The sequence below is a fragment of the Parasteatoda tepidariorum genome, chromosome 2 (assembly GCF_043381705.1).
Source record: "Parasteatoda tepidariorum isolate YZ-2023 chromosome 2, CAS_Ptep_4.0, whole genome shotgun sequence".
Lineage (NCBI taxonomy): Eukaryota > Metazoa > Arthropoda > Arachnida > Araneae > Theridiidae > Parasteatoda > Parasteatoda tepidariorum.
This window is the reverse complement of record NC_092205.1, coordinates 27,159,570-27,183,080: the sequence shown is the minus strand read 5'-3', so window position 1 is coordinate 27,183,080 and position 23,511 is coordinate 27,159,570. Positions and strand designations below refer to the sequence as shown.

The window sequence follows — 23,511 nt, the reverse complement described above, 5'->3', positions numbered from 1 at the left end:
GACATAAAAGTGGTTACTCTTACTTGCTTGCTTTATTTAAATAAACGGGGAAATATTAAAACAATGAAAAAATTCAATATGACAAATTGACGTTTTTACATAACATTAGAAATATTGATTGTAGACTTATATTAAAAATAAAGATGAAACGTTATTTGATATGTACACAATAATTGATTTTTGAAAAATGAAAGACATAATTGAGGAATATAGATAAATCATACCTTTATACATGATAAAATAACATATTTAGAGAAAATGAAGTAAATATATTTTATCAGAGAAATATTGTTCATTCAATGCAATAGAATTTGCAAAAGAAAAGTGGTTACTCTAACCACTTTTGGATGGTTTTAGGAAAAAGCTTGTATGAAAAAGTGTTAGTATTGAGCGGATATTTCTTCTCTTTCTATACCATTAACAGAGGTGCCTATTTGATCCAAAGAGCGGTTAAATATTTTCGTGTGATAACCTTTTAATATATGATTCTTTGTTTAATAAATTCGACTTATAAGATTTTTACTTACTACTACTTCTAAATTATTCAAAGGCTTATGTGATATTTAACTTTGTTACAGATAAGCCTTTTAAAAAGTTGAAAATATTAAACGTATACCATCTAACTTTCACTATTTCCGAGAATGAACAAGTGGTAGTAAAGCAGTTACAGATAAACAGTCTCCCTCAAAAATATATATGTATATAATGATCAGGTTGATATTCGCTATTGTGAAGATAATATTTTTATATATTTGTTGTAATTATTCATATGGAGTGGTAGTCAAACTCATTTATAATTATAATCATAATTCGAAGAGTTAAATAAAATAACTTAAGTTTCACTTTAAATTTCGCTTCCTATCCACTATTTTGTTTCCGCTCTTTTTTAAAGAAATTATCCATTCATAATCACCTCAAATATGAATGATTCAGTTTATTTAAAATCAGTGCTACAATCGCTAGTCATAATTTTTTTTAAAATTTAATTTGCAGCTATTGCGATATAAGTTTGGTTCAAATCTTGCTTACCACTTTTTTAAAATTTTAATCCATAACAGCTGTAATACACTTTTTCTTTGGGAAACATATGTTAAACATATAATGTATGTTTTTATTTATTCATCTGTACTGGCAGTTAAAATTATTTTTTAATTAAACTTATAAATCTGAAAATGAAACCGAAAGGCAGAAGTTTTGCTATCACTTTACACATTTTTTACAAGACTGTTTAAAATTTCAATAAGTTTACTTCCAATTACTTTTTATAAAAATCAGTTAAGTTTGTTGTTGTGTTGTTTCTAATGTCACTTGCCAACACCAGCAACTCTGATGAAACCAAGCGAATTCAAGGAAGAGGGTGCGTTTCTTGTTTTTCAATGGCACATATGGCCCAGAATATTACTTCAGCCACACACACATCACAGCTCGTTTTTAGGGTGTACCCATTCATTTATTCATAGATCGTAATTTTGACCAGAGCCAGAGAACGACCAATCTCCAATCCAGTTCCGACATACACTTTGCTATGGGATCATGAATCACTTTGTAACCAGACAGATTAAGCACGCACCAGTACTACACGGGGATTCTTCGGTCTGAGGGACTTGAACTCGTGACATCTTGAACATTCCTTCCAACCCGACTATCCAGGCCTGTTTTTAAGTTTTCATAGCGTGATAAACGAAATGAAAATATATTTAGCAGATATGAATACTTAGTAAGTATAATTAAAATTTAGTTACCAATTTAAAGCAATTTCCAGGTCATGCTTGATCAAATTATATCAGATTCTAATAGCTTACTTTAACTCATGAGAACACAGAGTTACCACTTGATGATCTGTCGAATCTTTTAAAAAGATAAATGGAGGTAGAAATAATGTTTATGAAATTGTATTTATTATTTAATTCTTTGGTTCTTTATTCACTAGTAGGCAGTAACATGATTTTTTATTAACATATATCTTAATTAAATAAAGCATTTTATTAAAAATTAAATAAAGCATTTTATTAAGCAAGCAATTAAATAAAGCATTTTATTTCTACCTCAACCATACCTACGATTTTCACTCTTTTCAAAGATGAGCTTTCCTAAGTGATAGTGAGACTGTAATGAAATTGCAATTGTAGGAAGAAATATATATATACTTGTCAGCCAGAGCTTAAGCAAATAATTGCCTGGATTGTGTAAGCAAGTTCTGCATGATTTACTTTATAAGTCAACATAAAATGTTACAGTTAATTTCGTACCTTTACACCTCAAAAAAACTTATTTTTTGAGAATTTTAACTTGTAACATGTATCTTCAAATAATAAAGAAAAATATTGTAGTAGAAAACCAAAATTTGATCACTGATTAATTAAATTGTCACAAATCTTTCTATATTTGTTATTTAAAAAGTTGAGGTTTGCTGCTTTGGTAATCATAGTAGTTAAAGAACAAACGATATTATGGCATTTCACATCAATTTATTCTGAGCCGTGGTGGTTTAAGAATTAGCACCCCCCAATGTGGTGTCCCAGGTTCGAATCCAGCTTTGGTAGATCGGTGCGACTTCTGCTCCGGCTCACATCGGCCACAATGCTGATGTAAAATATCTTCAGCGGTCTACAGATCATGGGTTAGAAGCCCCTTGACGTCGGGCAAACGATGAGAGGTTTTCATGGTTTTCGTTGCCACGAAACTCAAATGCAACTCAAAAAGTCCTTCACAGAGACTATTTTGTCCCAATTCTTGATCCAGGAATTCCCTTGTTAGTTAGATTTAATACAAAATTGCGAGACTATGGAGCTGAACATTGATAGTTGTAAACTGAGTATTGGATCGACTGTTCAACGCTGGTTATAAAATAAAATATAAAACAATATAGTGAAAAGTTATGCAGTGAAGAAGTTCTAAAAAGTTATTAAGTTAAAGAGATAGATACAAATTAAAACTGCTAAATCTTGATTTAAAAAAATTGTGGCCTACATTTTAACAATACTGCCTGATGAGCAATGTTGCCAAACGAATCTAAACAAATAATTACATTTTAGTCAGATAATATGATGAATGAACTCCTCCACGCAAAATGAAAGATGGGTTGATGTGTTACTAAATAGGAACATATATTTTTATCATTTGTTGGCAACATTTACCCCACCTTAAAACCGCACTCCTAACACAGTTATCTTAAAAACTTTCTCCTGAAAATTCTTTTCTTTTTACTTTTTTCACCTGCGGTTGCGCTTTGAACCCGGAAGCAGGAAATCGTGATATAACACAATGGGTGGAGTATTCCTCAAAAAAATAAAGGAATCGAAGAGAAGAGAAAGCAAACGATTCCCCGCGAGTGGGATTATGGGTAAATAGCCCGAATCTGGTATTAATATTTTTTTTTTAAGAACGATTATGATCTTGTGGCAACAGTTGCAGTCAAGTGGCATTGTTAAAAAGAAAAAGAAATTATTAAGATATTCTCGTAGAAAAATAAAAGCTTGCAGAAAAGAAAGCATTTCTTAATTGAGAACAGGATTAGGTGTGTTCTGGTAATTGTGTGATTGTTAAAAAATGTAAATCCTGATTGTTTTGCTTAAACAGCTTCTATAAATGTCTTTCTTGTTAAGTCTCTTACAAAAGCTGTCGTGCATTCATAAAGACATTGAAAATTGATTGTCAAAAGCTTTACAGAAACGGATATCGGAAATAGAACAAAATATTTGGATGTATATTTCTTTTCTTAAAATAAATCTTATTGTCGCAATATATTGAACCGTTCGGACGACCTAAATAATCATTAATGTGCTCTTTCAATAAAACTGAAAATTTTGCATGCATTCAAAAAAATTTGGTTTTGCAGATTCAGTTAAAGAACGCATGTCAGAAATAGAACAAAATATTCAACTGTTCTTTTCTTAAAATAAATCTTATTGACGCAATATATTGAACCGTTTGGACCACCTAAATAATAATAAATATGCTTTTTTAATAAAACTGATATTTTTATTATTTATGCGCGAAATATTGAATTTACAAAAATCTTCAGTTTTGTATATTCAATGGAGGAACGGATGCCTGGATGAGATCAAAATATTCAAATTTATATTTCTTTTCTTAAAGTAAATCCTACCGTGTTGTAATATATTGAACCGTTCGGATGACCTAAATAATTATTAATGTGCTCTTTCAATAAAACTAAAAACTTTGCATTTATGCGAAGCATTGAATCTGCAAAAAATTTCAGTTTTGTAGATTCAATCGAGGAATGGGTGTCTATAAATGGAACAAATAATTTAAATGTATTTTTTTTTTTCAAATCAATTCCTTTCGTCGTAATAACTTTTAATGAGCCACCTCAATAAATGTAATGTTTTTTTTCAATTTTTATAAGACAGAGTTTTCTGATTAAGCGGGATAATTTTATTTTTCATTGTTTAATGTGACAGTAAATTTCATGATTTTTAATTTTATTTTTTTAATTTAAAACGTTTAATTTATAATGGTTTTCACCATAATAATATGCTACAAATAAAAACAATTATAAAAAAGGTGATTGGACAGCGAAGTTCATAAGTATTGGCAGTATTTAGTACTATTGGCAGTACTTTCTGCGCTTTTTGTAAAAATTTATTCTAGTGGTAGCTATGTTTATGCTTTAGTATATTACTTTTTAATTCATTTAAACTTATTTTCCACACCACTGCATATAAATGGCTTAAAAGTTCATATGAAACGCCACTTTGTTCCAGCTCTTTCGTTGTCTTAAGATGTCGGCTAAATTACCGAAGCTTGGCTTTTAAATGTCTATCACTCTATACGAAAAAATTTCAAAAAGCGTATTAGTTAGCAGACCTGAGCATGAAACAAATTTATTAAAACTATTGTAATTGTCACCACTGTTAAAATGCAAACCAAGTTAAATAATTTTTTCCAATTTGATATGTTATCATATGACATCAGCAGCATGATTCTTTACTGATGCATATCTCTCCAAAATACAGAAAAAAGTAAAAACTTCACCAATGTTAATCGATGCAAAGTGCCCCTCCTTTTCTATTCTATTTGCATTCATACCTCCACAATGTATATCAATCACTACACCGTTAGTTAGAAATTCATGATGAATGGAGGAAAAAAGGATGTATACGGCCCAGGTGCCAGTTTCAGAATCAGGACTATTGCATGTGTTTCACCAAAATAAATTCAAAAAATCTTCTGTCTAGCACCTTTCCTCTTCCCTTAATTAATCCTTCAATTTACATGATTTTCATTATATGTCTGTTAATTTTCAATGAATCGGTTAATGCTGCTTCGTGGCTATACTCTGGGGTTTGTGTCATTTCCGCTGACGCAAAGACACGGGTATAAAAGACGATCTGTACAAAAGGATTAAATTGCATATTTTCAATCAATTTGCTCAATTGGAATCAGTTGCTTCAATTGGGCACATAGATGGCGTCTTATAAATATGATGCTGACTTATGAAAAATATACAAAAAGCCAATTTTAATCTTGAATCCATAGCTTTTGAGATCTTTGATACAGATGGTTACACTTCCATTGACAGGGACCATATCCAAAGCTCGTTGATCTATAAGAGATCAACGAGTAACGATCGAAGTAAAGATCAACGATCGAATAAAGATCGACGGAACATCATTCTAGTAAATTTTTATATGTCATAAATAAGATCAGGTTAACAAGCTAACCCTTAAAAATATTGGAAAATTACTAGTTTTATATGAAATCCATAATTTGGTTGTGTTCCATTCAGTGCCGCTAGTACCCTGGAAAAAGTCAAATACTGGTAGTAAAACCATTTCTTTTTCTTCCTTGTTTTCTCAAGATAGAATTTTCCTAATTACCAAGTTTTATTAACAGTTATTTTTCGGTCTAGGAAGCAGTCGTGTATATACGTTATAGTTTTTAAGAACACTTGCTAACCAAAGTAATTTCTTCTAAGAAGCTAGATATAATAAGCTTTCCTACCAGATTTTTCACTTTTCCAGGGTAAAAACAACCTTGGTTCAATTATGTGAAGTTTGTTTAGTAAACTGCATTCGAATATACTTTAATTAAAGAATTAAAAATAATAATAAAACGAATTATAAATCACATACAGCGAAAATAAAATTTGTTTGCTTTAGTATATAAGAGATTTAGAATAAGTGAAGTTAAGAACAAGGGTGTAGTTTCTTAACAATCCCTCCACATTTGTTTTTGAAAAAAGGTTTTAAGGAACAATAATCTACCACATGATTAACCCTTTCTCGCCGACTGTCACAAATACGTGCCATCATAAAACTGTATCAATCAGGGTGAAAAGATAAAACTGGTAACCAAAGTAGTTCCTTAGCAGTTTATTGGAGCATGGAGTTAAACAAACTACAATTTGTTTTCTCAGTAAGCCTGCCTGCCACTGCGGGTATAAAAAAATCCTCGAGATAAATTAAAATAAATTATGTCCAACCTGCTTCCGAAGCTAATAGATTTAAAATCTCACACTGAGTTTTCGACCTCAAACCTAGGTCACTTTGTTTTTACACTAATTTAATTCAAACTGTTAATATTAGTCAACAAAAATTTGTGTTTTTTCCCTAGGTGTTAGCAAGAAATTACCATTCAGCGAACAAAAGATTGTCTCAGCAAATGTTACGAGTTATTCACAAATCTTGCCAGAAATGGCACAGACAAACCTATTCATCAAATTTTTTTTCTTCTTTTTCGCATATAAACTATGGTCGCCCTCCCGTCGTTTTGTTAATAAGGAATCTCAATTCGTCTCATTCCTTGAAAGGAAAGTGTTTCAACTCTAAATTGTATCTAGGTGTTATCGCTCCGCGCTATAGCGGATATAGTTCTATCCACCCACCACGTCTTCACCTCGAACACTCTTATTTTCTTTGCACTCATCCATTTAAAAACTTCTAATTTGAAAGGGCTTTTCTAGTATTCGGAGGTGTGGAAGAACAATTTGAGCGAACGTTTGAACAGATTGATGTCAAGAGAACAGGACTTGAGGAGTGAAGGGTGGAAACATTGTTCCAAAGAACAATTAAGGGTGCGATATACCTTGGTGGTGATCACCCATTGATGAGTTGCTTCGAACAGGATACTTTGCTGCTTTGTGCGTTATGTTATTCGTAAATTTGCAAACAAATAATAGATGTGAAGGAATTTGGTGATGATGTCACAAATCGAGATGGAATAATAATAGATTTCACAACCAAGAGTCCTTCAGGAATATACACAAGACATTAGAGGTTATTTGACGTAACAGCCAATTTTAAAAGCGTGTTACAGCTAATGCAGTATGAAAAATATCTGTTCCAAAGTACGAAACTTTTCCTTCGTTTTGTTTGGGTTTCTAGTACAGGGTTTTTTGTTGCGTAGCCGGTGTGTCAAGTGAAACCCAATCATCTTAGGTTAAGATTAAAGATCCTATCAGGACAAAAATATCTTTAACCAATCCTGAATTAAAAAAGGGAGATCAATGATCCACCCACATTAAACCCCGCTGGACAAAGGTTATGCTGAAATACTTAATTGGTATTTTTCTCACATTTTAAGCGGATACATAAATATCGCCAACCAAAACAGGTGTTCTAAAAATTGGACGGGACCGGATATGCAATTATCTTTAATTTCCTCCTTAAACAAAAGGCAAATAAATGGTAAAATTAAAATAAATATGAAACACTAAATAATATAAATTAAAATATAAATGTTCCTTTTTTGTTTCACACATATATATATGAACACCCTTTTTTTATGTGTCTATAATTTTCCTTTGAACTTATATAATATTCGATTTNATATATATATAAACAGGAACACTTCTACCTTTCTGATTGGTTTTTCATTCAGTAAAGTGTTATAGTTTTTCCTCAAGGAATATTTTAAAATATATTTTTTAAAATTAACCTTGGTAGAAAGTGCTTATTTTGACTCAAAAACCACTTTATTCATAAAAATATTTTCTTTTCTTTTCTTTACTTCATACGATTTAGCTTGCAAAAATAAACATGCACTTGACATTCAACTTTAACTTTAAAAATTAAAAAGACTTAAAAAGACGTTACCTGTAACCCGTTTTCACGGATAATTTCAGGGCTGTCTGCTTCCATGCGTTTTGCAAAATATTTTCTGAAGCGGTAGACGATTCAAAACTGAAGCTATCAGAATTTTTGGTAATTTTGTCAACATGTTAAAAGCTTCACGACTACAGATCTGGAACAAAGTGATGTTCCATTTAAACTCTTGAATCATTTATATGTCGTGGTATGAAAAACAACATTTAATCAAATTTACAAAACATTGAATAATGCACTGAAACATAAACTTGACTACAAATAAAAGAAAAAGTTAGAAAGTCAGCAGCTATGGATAAATTACCTATGTTGGTTTATGTCTAAGTATTACCCATGGGGGAAATGTAAATTTATTTTACTGTAGTTATAATCCTACTTTTTTTTCAGGTTCCTATGCCCAACAACCAGAAACAAGAGTTGCCTCTTCTGATGTGAGTGAAACATTACTTTGTCTTATTAATGTTTTTTTATAAAAATTTTCATAAATTTTTTATCACTTCTCATCAATTTTTATTATTCTCTGAATTTTTATTCTCTTGTTAAATAGTTTATTTATTCATTCATTTACTTAGTATAAAATTCAGATTTGCTTTTAAGTGCAAAATATAATTAATAATGTGAGTTTAAGACTCACTTAAACGACTTAAACCCTTTGACGCCGAATTTCCATTAAACATATTTTCCCTACTTTTATCATTATTTTCGATTAATTTATTAATTTCAATTAATTCGATTAGGCCAAAATAAACGAAACATATTATTTTTATCCTTTTAGTAATGAATTACAGCATGATATAACGGTCTCTTTTATTGCGCTAAAGGTAAAATCTTCCAAACAAGGCTCAATTCCAAACAATAACTGACCAAATTCAATTTATTTGTATATATTTAGATCTAAGAAAATCAGTTATTCACTGTTGAAATTTTTTTAATTTACAAAATCAGTTATTGTCAAAATTTTGAATATAAAATTTTGAAAAGAAAAACTTTAATGAAACTTTTTTTTTTAAATTTTACATTCTAGTATAAACATAATTACAATAACGGAGTTTCTAACGGAATTTTTAGTAACTATTAGACTGTTTTTAATTATTAAAATCTTATGATTAGAGAGTCAGAAGAAAACATAGAAAAAAGACTATGGCATTTTATTTTCGATAAAGGGTTAAGATTAACTTAAGAAATAAAAAAATTATGTATTTAGAAAAAATTTCATTTAAAAAAAGTTAGTTTTAACTCTTTGAAGCAAATAAAACGCCTTTTTTTGTATTATAGTATTTTTATTACCAAAATATTCATTACACAAATAAAATCTTAATAATAAAATTTGTGAAATTTTTTTGTGTATTTCAAATCTAACGTACAAAGCCGAGGTGGCTCAAGGAATGGAGTGCTCGCCTTCCAATGACCCGAGTTCATATCTCAGCGATGACTGATCGATACGAATTCCGCACCGGGCTCGCACCGACACACTGTGCTGACGTAAAATATCCTCAGTTGTTGACGGATCACGGGTTAAAGTCTCCTTGCCGACATGCTAAGCGTGGGAGGTTTCCGTGGTTTATATCTCCACGTAAAGCAAATGCGGGTTAGTTCCGTCAAAAAGTCTTCCACGTTGGCAACTTTCTCCCAATACTTGATCCAGGAGTTTCCTTGTCTTCTGGATAGGGTTCAAAATTACAACGCTACGGAGTTGAACATTGATAGTCGTAAACTGTAAATTGCATCGGCTGCGACGGTTCTGCAATAAAATAAAATCTAATGTACAAAGGATACATATCAATCAACCAGTAACTAATTTATCTCCTAAAAAATATGGTTTCTTAAAAGTCTTATACTCAATCTATCATAATCTTTTTCTTTCGCTCTATTAATGTTCTAAACAAATAAATTGCCCAAAGGTAGTTCTTTTTAAGTGGAAGAGAGATGATTAAATTGTTCTTCAATTCTGTTCGATTAGCATATTCCACGTGAATGATTACTAAAAATAAGTCTTGTGTAATCTATTGTAACATACTTTAAGTCTGACAGATTTTACAATCTTCCTCCTCATCCATAACTATTTTCCTCTTTTTTTATTTGAATTACATCTTTTTTTAATCCAATAATACGTATCATTTTGAAAGAAATATTATAATTAACTGATTAGAAATGGCACATGTCAAATACTATTCCCTGGGGTTCCCTACGGTCCATAAAAATTAAAACTGGTAAAAACATTGTAATAAACAACATATTATTGTCGGCCTTCAATGTCAACCTTTTTTTTTGTCTATTTCTTAATTATGCTAAGCGTCCTATTGAAAGGTGGTTCCTTTTTGCATAAAAAACAAAAGTGGTGGTTCACGTGTTTCATTATTGGCATTTATTTTTCAAAGGCAAAATAATTCTTTCGACCATGACATATTAATTACATAAATACAGTCATACCCCGCTATAGTGAACATGGTTTATAGTGAACTCCCGGATAAAGTGAACAAAATGTTCGCTCCCGTGCATTGCTATACACATATAATATTATTTTTTGGGGACATAGGGAACCAAATGAAGAGAGGAAATTGGATATTGCGAACTTTTTTCTGTTTTTCACTGATTTTTTTTCTTCATTTTTTTGGTAAATTTGAAATTTCAACATGAAATACATATACCGATTTTTAAAACCATCTATTGCGTGAAATGTAGCCATAAGCATTTTGTATTGCTTGCTTCTTCTGTCTCAGTTTCCTATTTCTAAATAAACGCCATCCTTAAATTTCTTGTAAGCAAGACGAAGAGTAATGAAAAATAAAAGTTACCACTATTTTCTGTTACGACATATTGTTTTTTAATCATTTTCGTATTTCTTTTTATTGGTTATTTATTAATATGTAATAAAAGGGAAGTTCGGAAAAATTAGTTAAAATTGTTTGCAGTATGGCTATAGTGAACTCCCGGTTATAGTGAACCGTAATTTCGTTTCCTTGAGGGCTCACTATAGCGGGGTTTGACTGTATTTATACCAGAAGTCGGAGCACAGTGCTTTTTAAAAGTTAAACTGGTAGGTAGCAGAAAGAAATATCCACCTAATATAAACAAAAACGTATTACCACTTTTTCATCTTACATGTGATTTTCAGAAATAGACAACCTTTTGTAGTATAGGGTATTATCAGAGATGCGCTTTCTAAGCAAATTTTTTTCCGGTGGCAACAAAATCTATGTTTCAAGGTATGATTATTGATTTAATTAGTTTGATTTAAAAAGACCACTACCGGTAAGTAATTCAAATGTAAGCTATTTTCTCTAAGTAAAGATAGAGGCCGCCCTGGCCGAGCAATATTGCCTCTCAGTAATTAGCGTAGATGTAAGCCGCTAGCCCTGGATCTGTATTTTCGGGTCCTATTATGTCAATTATGAAAATCTAGTAAAGATGCTATGTTTGCAAAATTATTGACGTAAAAGAGCTTACCTGCCTCCATGCACCATAAAATCAAGTCAAACACTGCCAGTTCACAAAGAACTATTAAAAGCTTCTCTGGACTTAGTCCCATGAAATCAACGAAAATGCTGATGTATATAACAATCAAAAATGAATTAATCAAACATAATAAATAAATGAAAACGTAGGGATGATATATCTGAACTCAAAGCTATATATCTAAGCGATTTCAGCTTTTACCTGAAGGTTTTTCAAATACTTAAAGTAGTAGTTAAATTGTTACTTTCAACGCTAGGTTTAAAGTAGTTCCTCCACCATGGCGTCTAAATCTATAGAAAAGTATATTGTAAATCTCGATGAGTATGTAGCTGTCGAAATTTAGAAAACGGAAAAATCTACTGAATCTACTGAGCGGAAAAACTACTGTTCCGCTCAGTAGATTCAGTAGATTAGATTTCACTACTATTTCCATTTTTAATACTGAGGAGAGCTCGAGATAAGCAGCTCTGATTTAACCCACTCCCTTCAGAAGTGGCGTTTGGATTCTGAAGTGATGCAAAATGTTCCTTTTTGAAAAATGTGGTAAGAAATTAGACAGACAATTCTGATGCAGGTAATCTTTGCCATTTGCCACCATGTAGACAAGCAGTAGAAAACGAAATGATGCAAAAAAGGAAAGAAAAAAAAGAAGAAGAAATGGAAGGATTAGACCGGAACTTAATATTATGTCAAAAACAAGGTGCCTGAAATACCATACCATGTTACGTTACGTCAAATAACAGGTGATGGGATAAGTTATCAGCAAACTGAGGCCCACGTGATAATTTTGCTATTCGAATACTGCTTGTAATCGCATTTATGGTGTAAACACAATCGAGATTTTAAATACATACTTTGAGTTATTACAGTATAGTGAGGTTTAAAAACATTTTAAAAAAGTTTTTTCTTCTAAAATTTGCTACTGGTATTTAAAGAGATTTACAAATGCTGATATTTACAATTCGAACATACGGGTAGAAGACCGTATATTAATTTATGATGCTACAATTTTTAGAATAAATCCTCCTACTATTACCCATTGATTTCCTAGTTTAGAAAACCCTAAATTTGTTGGTGTTTACACAGTCTCTGAATAAACTACTTAATAAACTACTAATGAATAAACTATTTAAATTTTAAAGAAATAAATCCTTGTCTCGTGTGGTCCTTAAAATCGAGTCATAACTAAAGACGAATGTTTAATTTCACATTTTACATTTTAAAATAAGAACATTCAGTATATTAATTGAAACATTCTGTGTTAATTAATTGTTTCCATAGGCATTGCTTTCAAGTGAAGTTGAATACGTTGATGGACCACTAGTACCGCTCTATGATTTCCTCATACAGAGAAGACTTACAAAATTTTGCAAATTGCTGAGAGATGCCGGACTAGAGGAAACACTCATTAATCTAGGAAGTAAGTTCTTGGATTATAAAGTTCATTTTAGATTTGTTTCCTGATAGCAGTGCCTACAATCCTATATTTAATAGTAGTAATTACATTTGAATTATTTCTATGACATTGTAGGTCAATGCATTATAACACTTATTATATCCCCCCCGGCCTTATATAATATTATAACGCCGGGGGAAATATACCTACCACTACATTATTTACTTACCACCTATTTTCATTAGTTAGACATTACTTACTTACCCCCTATTTATAAGTCAATGAAAGGCGATTTTCCCACCAATGATTTGATTGGCTATCTGCTGATAACTGCAGAAAATACAAAAAGAAATACTAATGAAGGAATTTTTTTACATAAATGTGTATAAACATAAAAGTTAGCTTGAGTTAAGAAGAGAAACCAAGATTGGCGAGTTATTTTCTCTTGTGCGTTATGAATTTGTACATTTGACCATTTCTCATCCACTTTATCTGTATTAATAAGCCCTGAAGTTCAAGTTTATGGTCAATTCTTTGCAAAAAGGTTGACATTTTTATCCCTCTTTCCACAGAAAATAAATTTTAGGTAATAAGCTAAATGAATTTAGTTTTCTAAATTATTCTTAATTCTAAAACTGCGTATGAATAAATATATAAAACTTCTCTTCAAATTGCCAAAAAAATAATTTATAACACTAATATCTTATGAAAAGCAGATGTTTCGAGCTCAAGCTTCACTTTGGTGATTTCTTTTGATGAAAACTAAATCAGCTATTAGAAAATATGGTCTTTCGTAATAAGCCGTAGTAAGTAGCCGTCAACTTCCAACCGGAATTAGTGAAGGGAAAAGTTCGCGATTTGTTTGTGTTTCCATTTGTATTGAAAACACCATCCTTAAAAGGTCTCTCTTCTGTCGACCGAGCTCAACTGCCAAAAATGTGGAGACGGAAAAAGAAAACTCTAAATATGCTTTTAATCCTCTTTATTTAATTTTAACACATGAACATATGATGGATATTTACTCTATTCGACCGTATGTTTTGATACATGTAAAATACTAAGCCATCATCCAATCAGAATTTGAGATATAAAACGTGTAGTATTTTATCTTCTTTCTATATTCATTTTTTTCTGAGAAAAATATGCTAATACAATTCTGCATCTGCATACTAATACAATTCTGCATTTTTCTAAAAGGTAGCTAAATAGTATGCAGCTGTCAAGCTTTAGATTTTTTAGTAACTATAGCGTGATAAGTTTTGACAGAATTTTTTAGCATAAGCCAAATCGATTTTCATGAGTTTTGACTGTAATAAACTTAAATTTTAACAATGTAGAAACTTCATGCATATGTGTAGTTTCAAATGACTTACTCAAGACTACAAATTTCATGAAGCTTTAAAGGCTTGAAGGAGATTCCATATAAGTTCTAAAAATTAACAAGAGCTATTTTTCTTACTCTAATTAAGCGACGCTTTTTTCCCATCCTTTTTAAACGTTATTATGCTATCGAATAATGCGATATCATCGAATGTTTGTTAAGAAGGAAAAAATATCGACATTTTGAATAGTCCTAAAATTCTAAATGGTGAAGGCAGACTCTTTATATCTTGAATTCCGTCTTCACATCAATGAAATAAATGTGGTAAATACAAATCTGTTGCTTTCCTTCTTGACAGGCTACTGGACGCTTTTTGTTCCAACTGATTCTTCTTTCTTCTTCTTGCCCGGTGGAACATTGGAGAATTTAAAGAGGAATCCTCAGCAGCTGAGGGATTTCATTCTCTACCATTTCGTCAGTGGAGATCTCCCCTCCTCACAAATCGTCAACGAACTCCTCGTTGACTCAGTACAAGGAGCACCCCTCCGATTCAACATCTATGGACAGGTAAAACATCAACCTCATTCGAATTTAGAATATTTTTCCTGCTGATATACCATGTCATTCATTCTATTTTTATTTAAATTGCCTCCTAAGAGCGTCTTGCTTTTTGTGTGAAAAAGATGACACCATTAGTTTTAGACTCTGAGCAGTTTTATTCAATTAACGCGGACTTCCTGCTAAATATTTATTTATTTACTTACTTATTTTTTTGATTAAGCAAGTGTTTTTCAAACGTATGACTTTTGTGTAACCTCTTCAAATTGTTCGTAACGCTGCGTACCACTAATAAGAAAATGAATGTATTTCTTACAATAAAAAAATAGCACAAAAGTTAAAAATCACAACTGGCTGTTGACACCACTAATTATTAACTGTTAACTCTGCAAAAAATAGCCAATAGAAAAATACGTAATCGTAAATTTTCATGGCTAGCTTTGTTTTTAAATGAAAAAAAAATTGAAATTTTCGTTTGTTGCAAGATATTTCGCACAAGAACGCGTGCACCCGCTAAACTGTTCCCGTACCCCTGGGGGTACGCTTGCCACACTTTGGGAAGCACTGGATTAAACCAACCATTTGGTGATAATTTTCTATCCTGCAAATGTCTTTTTATTTACTGCCTAGGATTCTCTTTGATTTACTAAGAATATTCCGAATAAACTAACTATTTGATGTAATTATTCACTGGAGAATGTTGCCATATTGACTATGCGAATGTCAACATTCGCTGGAGAATGTCAATATTCACTCTATTCGATCTTAGATTATCTGATAAATATTTATGTCTTTTTAACTAATTAAAATAAACTTTTGAGGACAGTTGTATTGTAAAATATGTCCTGTTATTTCTGCCAATGATTCTCTTCGATTTACCTAGAATACTCTAAATAAACCAACTACGTGAATGTTAAAATCCACTTTAGAATACCTATGAAGAATGTTTAAAATGGCTACGTTAAAGTTAATATTCAATGTCTAACTTCATGTCGAATGTCGAACTTCACTCACTTCGGTCTTTCCTGTAACATATACAGGTGATTATCAAAATAATGGAAACACTTGTGAATAAAAGGGACATTTAAGAATTCGCTTCATAAGCATTAAAATATAATCTTAGCTACCAGTTTTTTTTAATATAAAAGTACATATATTAGGTGGTATGAGAGAGCTTTAGCAGAGTTGTCTACGTTTTGATTTTTTGTCAGAAACGTAAAATGTCAGACCTCACAGATTTTCAGAGAGGCCAAATTGTAGGAGCCCGACTAGTTGGAGCAACAGTGACCGAAACATCCCAGCTTTCAGGCGTTTCTAGAGGTACGGCGTCTAAAGTCATGACAGCATACACACAGCGAGGAAAGACAAGCTCAGCAAAGCAAAATAGTGGACGGAAGGAGAAGCTGTGTGAAAGAGACCGACGAGTATTGAAGCGGATTGTAATGTCTAAAAAGAAAACAACTGCAGCCAAAGTGACAGCAGAGCTCAATCAGCCTCTGGATTCTCCAGTGTCAACAATTACAGTTAGGAGATACCTTCATAAAGAGAACATTTACGGCAGAACAAGCCTTCAAAATCTAGGGTGTTTCCATTATTTTGATAACCACCTGTATATTAATAACGTTACAATTATTAGTATCACATTTTAGTTTGCTCAGAAATACATAAACCATGTATTTTTTTCACTTTAAACAGTTTTTCTTACATTTAATAACACTTAAAATTAATAAATTGACGTAGTGAAAACTCTGTGAAATTAATAGTGAGTTGTTTTGTTACTGTTCCAGTTAATTACAGTTTCTGGAGCGCAGATAGTGGAGAGTGATTTACAGTATGAATTGGGTAGAGTGCACATAGTGGATCGTCCACTTCATCCTATTCCAACCGGAGATACCGTATCGTACTTGAGTACATCACACAAACGATTGTACAGGTAGCTCCTCGATGCCGGTCTAACTGACTACCTTTCAAGTACGTAAATTGATTCATTTATTTATCTTTAAATTAAGCTATTTTATAATTGTGATTGATAGCAACTCATTTAATGGTCATGGTCCCATTTTAAGGATAGTTCTATGAATGTATCGTAGTCCCACAGAAAACATTTTTTCGTCCTAGAGTACTTTTAGATGCTCATTTTCAACAATTCTATTCAGTGGCAGCTCTTTTAAAGTAATCGGGTGATAATAAAAACTTTTTTTTTTATTTCCGAGTCCGACTCGAAAGTAATTTCTACAAGGTCTTGAATAAAAGTCTTAAGATTATTAAGTTTTATAATCATAAGAATTAAGTATTAAGATTATTAATGTTAATTAATTTATAATTTAAAATCTTTAGATTACATTCGAGTACGGGAAAATTCGATCATGAGTTCAAAGCCTAAGATCATGTAAGAAGATTATATCCTAAGATCCGTTTATATCAAAAACGAAATAAATAAATAAATAATTAAACCAATGATATGAAATTCTCTTTTTTAATCATTTTCTAGGAGGTTTAATAAACCTGGATACTACATAATATTATTGTTTTGACATGTTTCTAATAGAAATATTTCACTATTTAATATTTTTAAGTTATAATTTAAATTTTGAATTTAAATTTGGTCCTGAGATCAATACCTAAGATCATATCATACGATAGTAAGTTGAACTTTTTATATTTTAAGCAGGAAAAAATTTGATTGAGGCGAAATTATTTTTTAATCAGTCTTTAGTAGGTATAATAAACCAGGTATATTCATGATGGGAATATTATGCAGTTTATTTTTTCAGTCATAATTTGAATTTTAGATTTAAATTCTAATATAATAACAAACCTTAAGATCACTACAATAATTGGAACTTCTTATATAAAAAAAAATTGGCAAAATTCACTTTTTTTTTATCAGTTTGAAGGAGGTGTAATAAGTATATTGCATATTATTGTTGCTTTGACATATTCATAATGAAAATATTTCATAATTTATATTTTAAGTCATAATTTTAAAAAAATTGAAAGTCGATCATAAGATAAATAATTATAAGATCATAATATAAGATGATAAAAGAAAAACTTACTTTTTATCGAAAACAACAACAAAAATTGTTTGAGTAAAATTCCCTTCTTAAATCAATTCCTATGAGATGACGAGAATATTACTATCATTATTGCTTTGGCATATTTATAACTTAAATTTTCATGGGGAATATTTCATCATTTAAATTTTAAGTTACCTTGCAACACCTTTTTTAAAAATGTCCACTGTATACTTCGGTTATTCACTGCATTTGCTACCACATTTTTTTTTCATTTTTTTTTTCTTTTACGAATATTTTACGAAACGCCCTTTGTTTTGAAAATGTTGTTTATTGATTCTTTATGTGTTTGAATTGAGTGAGTGTTCATGTCATTTTAGGTGGAACATTCACTATCTTGGCTCCTGACGATGACGCTTTTAGTTTCCTGAGCGCAGAGTTCATGGATGCCCTATCCGCTAACAGAAGTCTGTCTGAAAGTAAGAGTATATGAACATACTATTTAAAGGAAGGAGGGGATTAGCGTTTGGCTAGAGCAGGGGTTTCCAACTTACATGAGGACGGGGGCCACAGTTAAAAACACAAATCAAATGGAGAGCCGCAACTTTATCAAAATTTCATGTAGGACTCTTTTATGTTTGAAGGAACATTAAATATTACTGTCAGATTTTTACCAAGTTGTACAAAACAAAAGTATTGAATTACAAATTAAAATAAGAAGTAGATTTTTAAAAATACTTAATTGTTACTAATAATATTTTCAAAAATATTAAGTAAATAAAAATTCGGGATACAATAACTTTAATGTGCACCTATGTATTAAACAATTAATGTGCAACAGATATCCAATTGTTAAGATATAAAACTTTAAAAAGGTTGGTATTAAAACTTACATAGTAGCACACAAAATGTTCAATGAGAAAATTGAGGTTTGTCTGCTGCAACCACCAGAGAATAGATATTTACATTTTAAATTTAAAATTTACAAATGTGTGTGTAAATATTTTCGTCCAAAATGAGTGGTTTCAAAAAGTTAAATCGGAGAATTTCTTCGAGAAAATTTCTGATACACACATGCTAAATTATATTCACAAAATAAAAAAAAAAAATGAAATAAAAAAGAGCAACATACACGATTATTTTTGTATTTGAATAAATATTTTCTTGGATGCAAAACCAGAGAAATGAATTTTTTGCACCGTTGGTATGTTAAATTTCACAGAAACGAAGAAATTAGGTTTTTATTAACGAGAAAAATATTTTAAACCCATATAGATTTTTTACGAAAATTGTGCGCAAAAAAATGCCAACTAATATATTTCAGTTCGCGGGCCACAAAGAAAAGCTTCTCGGGCCGAAAGCGGCCCCCGAGCCGCCAATAAACAAACTCCTGGGCTAGAGTAAACAAATGGAATATATCTGTTATTTATCACAAAAAAGTATGAGTAAATTTTGAAAGATTTAAAAACTGTGTGACACTTTCATATGAAGTTACAAGACGAAACACTAGATAGCTAAATGACAAGTTGAAAAACAAGTTTTTTTTTGGTGGAAGAGTAATTACCTAATTTTGTTCATTTTTTTAAAAACATATACATAATTTTAACATCGTTTTTAACAATACATTAAACTATGTATGAATATACTAATACATATTTTAATAGTCCCATTTTTTTAACAACCGTCGTTCAACAGCCGACCCAATTTTGGGGTTTACGACTACTAATATTCAACTCTGTAGCCTTGTAATTTTGAATCCAATCCATGACAAGGGAACTCATAGATCAAACATTGGGCAAAATTTTGCATTCGTGGTGGACTTTTTGATGGAACTAACCCGCATTTGCGTTACATGGAGAGGAAATCCACGAAAACCTCCCACGGTTAGCCTGATATCAAGTGACGTCTAACTCATGATTCATCTACCACTGAGAGATATTTTACGTTAGTACTGAGGTCGGTGCGAGCTGGGTGCGGAATTCGGACCAAGCAGCCATCGCTGGGATTTGAACCCGGTTCACCTTATCGGTAGGCGAATGCTCTATCCCCTGAGCTACCACGGCTCCGGTAATAGGTATTAATTGAAATTTAAAAAATGAGCAATATACTAAAGCAAAACTAATGTATGGTACTAGTTAAAAGAAACGTAAGAAATCGCTATACTAAAATATTCGCCACTGCTTAAGTAATCGGTTCTAATTTAAAGAAAAATTTGAGTTACCCCCCTCTCCCCCCCCTAAAAAACACTTTAATTTTTCCACATAAAATCCATTTTAAAGATCGAAGGCGGGATATTAGAATTAAAAAAGTTAGCGTAGAGGAATCCGGGTAAATATCTATCGGTTAAATGCTGGACCCTTTATGTTAATGAAAACATGAGGGTAGGAAATACCGAGCAAGTATAAATCACGTAATTTTCCTCTTCTTTGAAAGACATGCAGGTAGGGAATACCGAGCAATGAAACACACATATTTACTCAAAAATGTTCTCCTTGAATCCAATTACTATAAATAATAATATCGATTACTAAAAATTAATGTCAATCTTGTTAAAGAAAGCAAAATAAAATATAAACCTAATGGTTGTACAAGAAAATTACTTCCAACTAATGCTAATAAATCATTAATCAGTACTTTTCGGCTAGCCGAGTGCAAATGAAATTCGCCTTTTTTATTTTTGTTTATTTTAATGAATTTTTATGAGTTTAAAAAAAATAAATAAAATAAAATAAAATAAATATAAAAAAAGTTGGTGGAGGTCGGTCTACAATTTTAGGCGATATTTGGCTTGCACTCGGCTAACAAAATTGTATCTTATAATCAGACTTATTAAAATTATGGAATAATCATATTTTACTCAGATGCTTCGTCATTAGGCGCGCAATGAAACAATGTGTATAAAGTGTTTAATCATTTCATGGTTTGCCAGCCGATTTTCGACCTTGCATACAATTTGCAGACAACATTATAAAAAGAATATAAATTTGTATATTATGCTCGAATAAGTAATCATCTTTTATCTGTAGGAGTCCTGCTGAATCACATTCTTCCGGGAAGTTTGTATACCGGTGGCATCACTGATGGCATGCAGTGGGAAACTGTTGGGGGAGCCATGATTACTTTCACCATTAAACGAGGTAACTCTTTTTTTTTTTCTTCTTTAAATTGTCAACAAAACAGTCAATAAAATTCAAATGTTGTATTTTCATATAGTGTTGCATTTTGTCCTGTCAAGCTTCGCAAAACATGGAAGTATATTTCGTTCAGCTCATAAAAAATCTTAACCGTAAAGTCTTCAGATCCATAATAACTAACAATCGGAATCTTTTTTTTTAATTATCTGCTTCATGAGAATTTTTAACGGATCTTAGATACTTTAGTATCGGTTTTTTGCAATCGGTTTCTCTTCCCAAGCTCCAGTTTTTCTTATGACATTTTCAATCTATTTCTCGTCAAAATGTACAATTTTAAAAACGTTATGTATAACAGTGGCTCACGTGAACGTTGCGACGCAGGGGAGTTAGAGGAGGAGTTGGGGTATAAGGTAGTTAGAGCACATTTTTCTAGGGGATCTATGGGAGTTAGAGCACATGATTATAATTAAAACTGCACAGGAATCCATGCCCGGAAATGTTGTCAGATGCCTCTAGGGGTGCTTCCCTTTAATGAACTGTTTCTTTTTGTGCTTCTGAGCAGATCATTATACGAAAGCGCCTCTAGCTGCTTATGACAATATTTCCGGGCATCCAGGATTGGGTCTCTATGTTTGGAATTTAATCCTGATTGTGAGCCTTAACCCCTAGAATTTTCGTGATACTTTTACACCACCCTCTCTTATATATAACGTGTTTAAAAGTGTACTTTTCGACTGAGAGGCTTAAAATATCATTTCAAAGAAATCTGTAGCTTTTGGAGAATAACTTATTTCAGATTTGAAATTCTCACTCCCGAATTAGGTAATATCAAGTATTTGCAGAAATAGAACAAAACATTTGTTCCCTAATACTATCTTTAAAATAAAAATAAAAATATTTCGTTAGAATTATTACTTGTACATACCACAGTTACTTACTAAAACTAGCACTCTATACAATTTTGACTAAAAATGTTATAGGATCATTATTATTTCGACATATCGATCACACTGAAAAAAAACTGCAATGAACAAAAACGGAGGGAAACAAAAAGAAAAAAAATATTCCACTTATTCGCATACAATTATTGCACACAAAACTTTTTAAAGTTACTCAAATTTTCCCTTTTCACCTTAAATTTTAAAATTTATTTATCATAAGATTACTAAGCAAAGAATAAGAATTTTAATTATTTAAGCATAATAAGAAGTCAGACATAAGCATACCTTCCAACGTCTGAGGTTTCTGCAAACTTACAGGCACACATTTTTGGCGCTGTAGAAAATGCCAAGCAAGCAATAATGAAGATTCTTTTTAGAATTTGCAAAAATGTTTACTAAGCAAGGAAATAAAATATTAATTAATAAATAGTTATGTTCATTAATTTAATTGAAAACATGAGGAGAGCAAAGTTTTACATAAAATTTACTTAAGAGTAAACATAAAAGGAAGTTAACTATTTCTTCCCTTATAACTGTAAAACTTTATGTATTTTGATCATAAAATGTTACTTTGTAAGGAAATATTATAAATTTACTTTTTAATTCAATAAATGAAATAAACTTTTAATTGGGCACTTGCACGTCAAGAAGAAGAAGTTCACAGATACCCACACATGTGACCTATGACGTTAGCTCCAGCTGATCGTTTATTAACAAAATGGCGTGTTAAAGGTGAGCTAAAATTTCTCCACTTAAGTTAGAATGTTAACTAACTTAAAGTTTATTAACTACAGCGCCGTATCGCACATCGAATTTGCTGAATTATACATAATTCTTTTTCGGCTGATCTTTTACTTAACTTGGATTTATTATTTGTTTATGTATTTTATTGTAACCGTGATATACTTTTGGTTTGTGTACCTGGAAACTTCCATGCACAATTAGTTTGTTTATGTTCTACGAGGCTTCATTCCTGTCTTTGCGTTAAGTAAGAAATATATAGTGAAGGAATTGAAATCCTTGCGAAAGAATCCTTGCGAAAGAATCTTTGTGTAAGAATGTAGAATGCGTCCCTTAAGAGAATTGATATTTGACGGGATTGACTTGCTTGAATTCGGATGGAAGAAGCAGTTGCTAACATAAACAAATGCCACGCTTCAACAACCAATCAGGATCGAGATACCCACTCTAAAATACTTGCAGGTATCCTATTATTAGTCTTTAACTTTTTAAATATTTCGAATAAAAATAGAGCATAATAAAAAATACCGTCGATTAAGAAGAAATAATTTACACTGAACGATATCTTTAGAGCTTATGTGCTGATAACAACCAAAGAAATGTGCATAACTAAAACTGAATAATACAATTATGATTTATCTGTCCAATGTGAATGATCGAGCCAGTTGTCATTTTCTAATTATTTTTATGGGTATAGAAACCGCAAAGATTTAAATATTTTAATCTCATTTTATTCCTATACAATTGCTATATAATGTTGTTGCTGTTCTTACCAATCTCAGATTACATAGCTGGGCCAGACAATCCCCATTAATCCATGAATCTCCAATAAGTCTAAAAGCAATAGTTGGCACGTTACTTTTAAAAAGTAACGAGTA

The 23,511-nt window shown here is 31.3% G+C and overlaps 2 protein-coding genes across 3 annotated transcripts in view; both read left to right on the top strand.

Moving 5' to 3' along the window:
* Positions 1 to 3,264: 3,264 nt before the first annotated feature.
* LOC139427163 (uncharacterized) lies at positions 3,265 to 18,225 on the top strand. The gene is made up of 7 exons (XM_071188014.1): positions 3,265 to 3,343; positions 8,457 to 8,500; positions 12,807 to 12,945; positions 14,601 to 14,809; positions 16,012 to 16,323; positions 16,588 to 16,733; positions 18,198 to 18,225. The coding sequence occupies exons 1-7, from the start codon at positions 3,265 to 3,267 to the stop codon at positions 18,223 to 18,225; spliced, it is 957 nt and encodes a 318-aa protein (XP_071044115.1).
* The window catches only part of LOC107442704 (uncharacterized), a 42,164-nt gene continuing 35,240 nt past the window's right edge, over positions 16,588 to 23,511 (top strand). For both annotated transcript variants that reach the window (XM_071177374.1, XM_071177373.1), the window contains exons 1-3: positions 16,588 to 16,771; positions 18,198 to 18,296; positions 20,844 to 20,954. In XM_071177374.1, the coding sequence (XP_071033475.1) occupies positions 18,260 to 18,296; positions 20,844 to 20,954 (148 nt within the window). In that variant the 5' untranslated portion in view covers positions 16,588 to 16,771; positions 18,198 to 18,259. The remainder of the gene's footprint in view (positions 16,772 to 18,197; positions 18,297 to 20,843; positions 20,955 to 23,511) is intronic.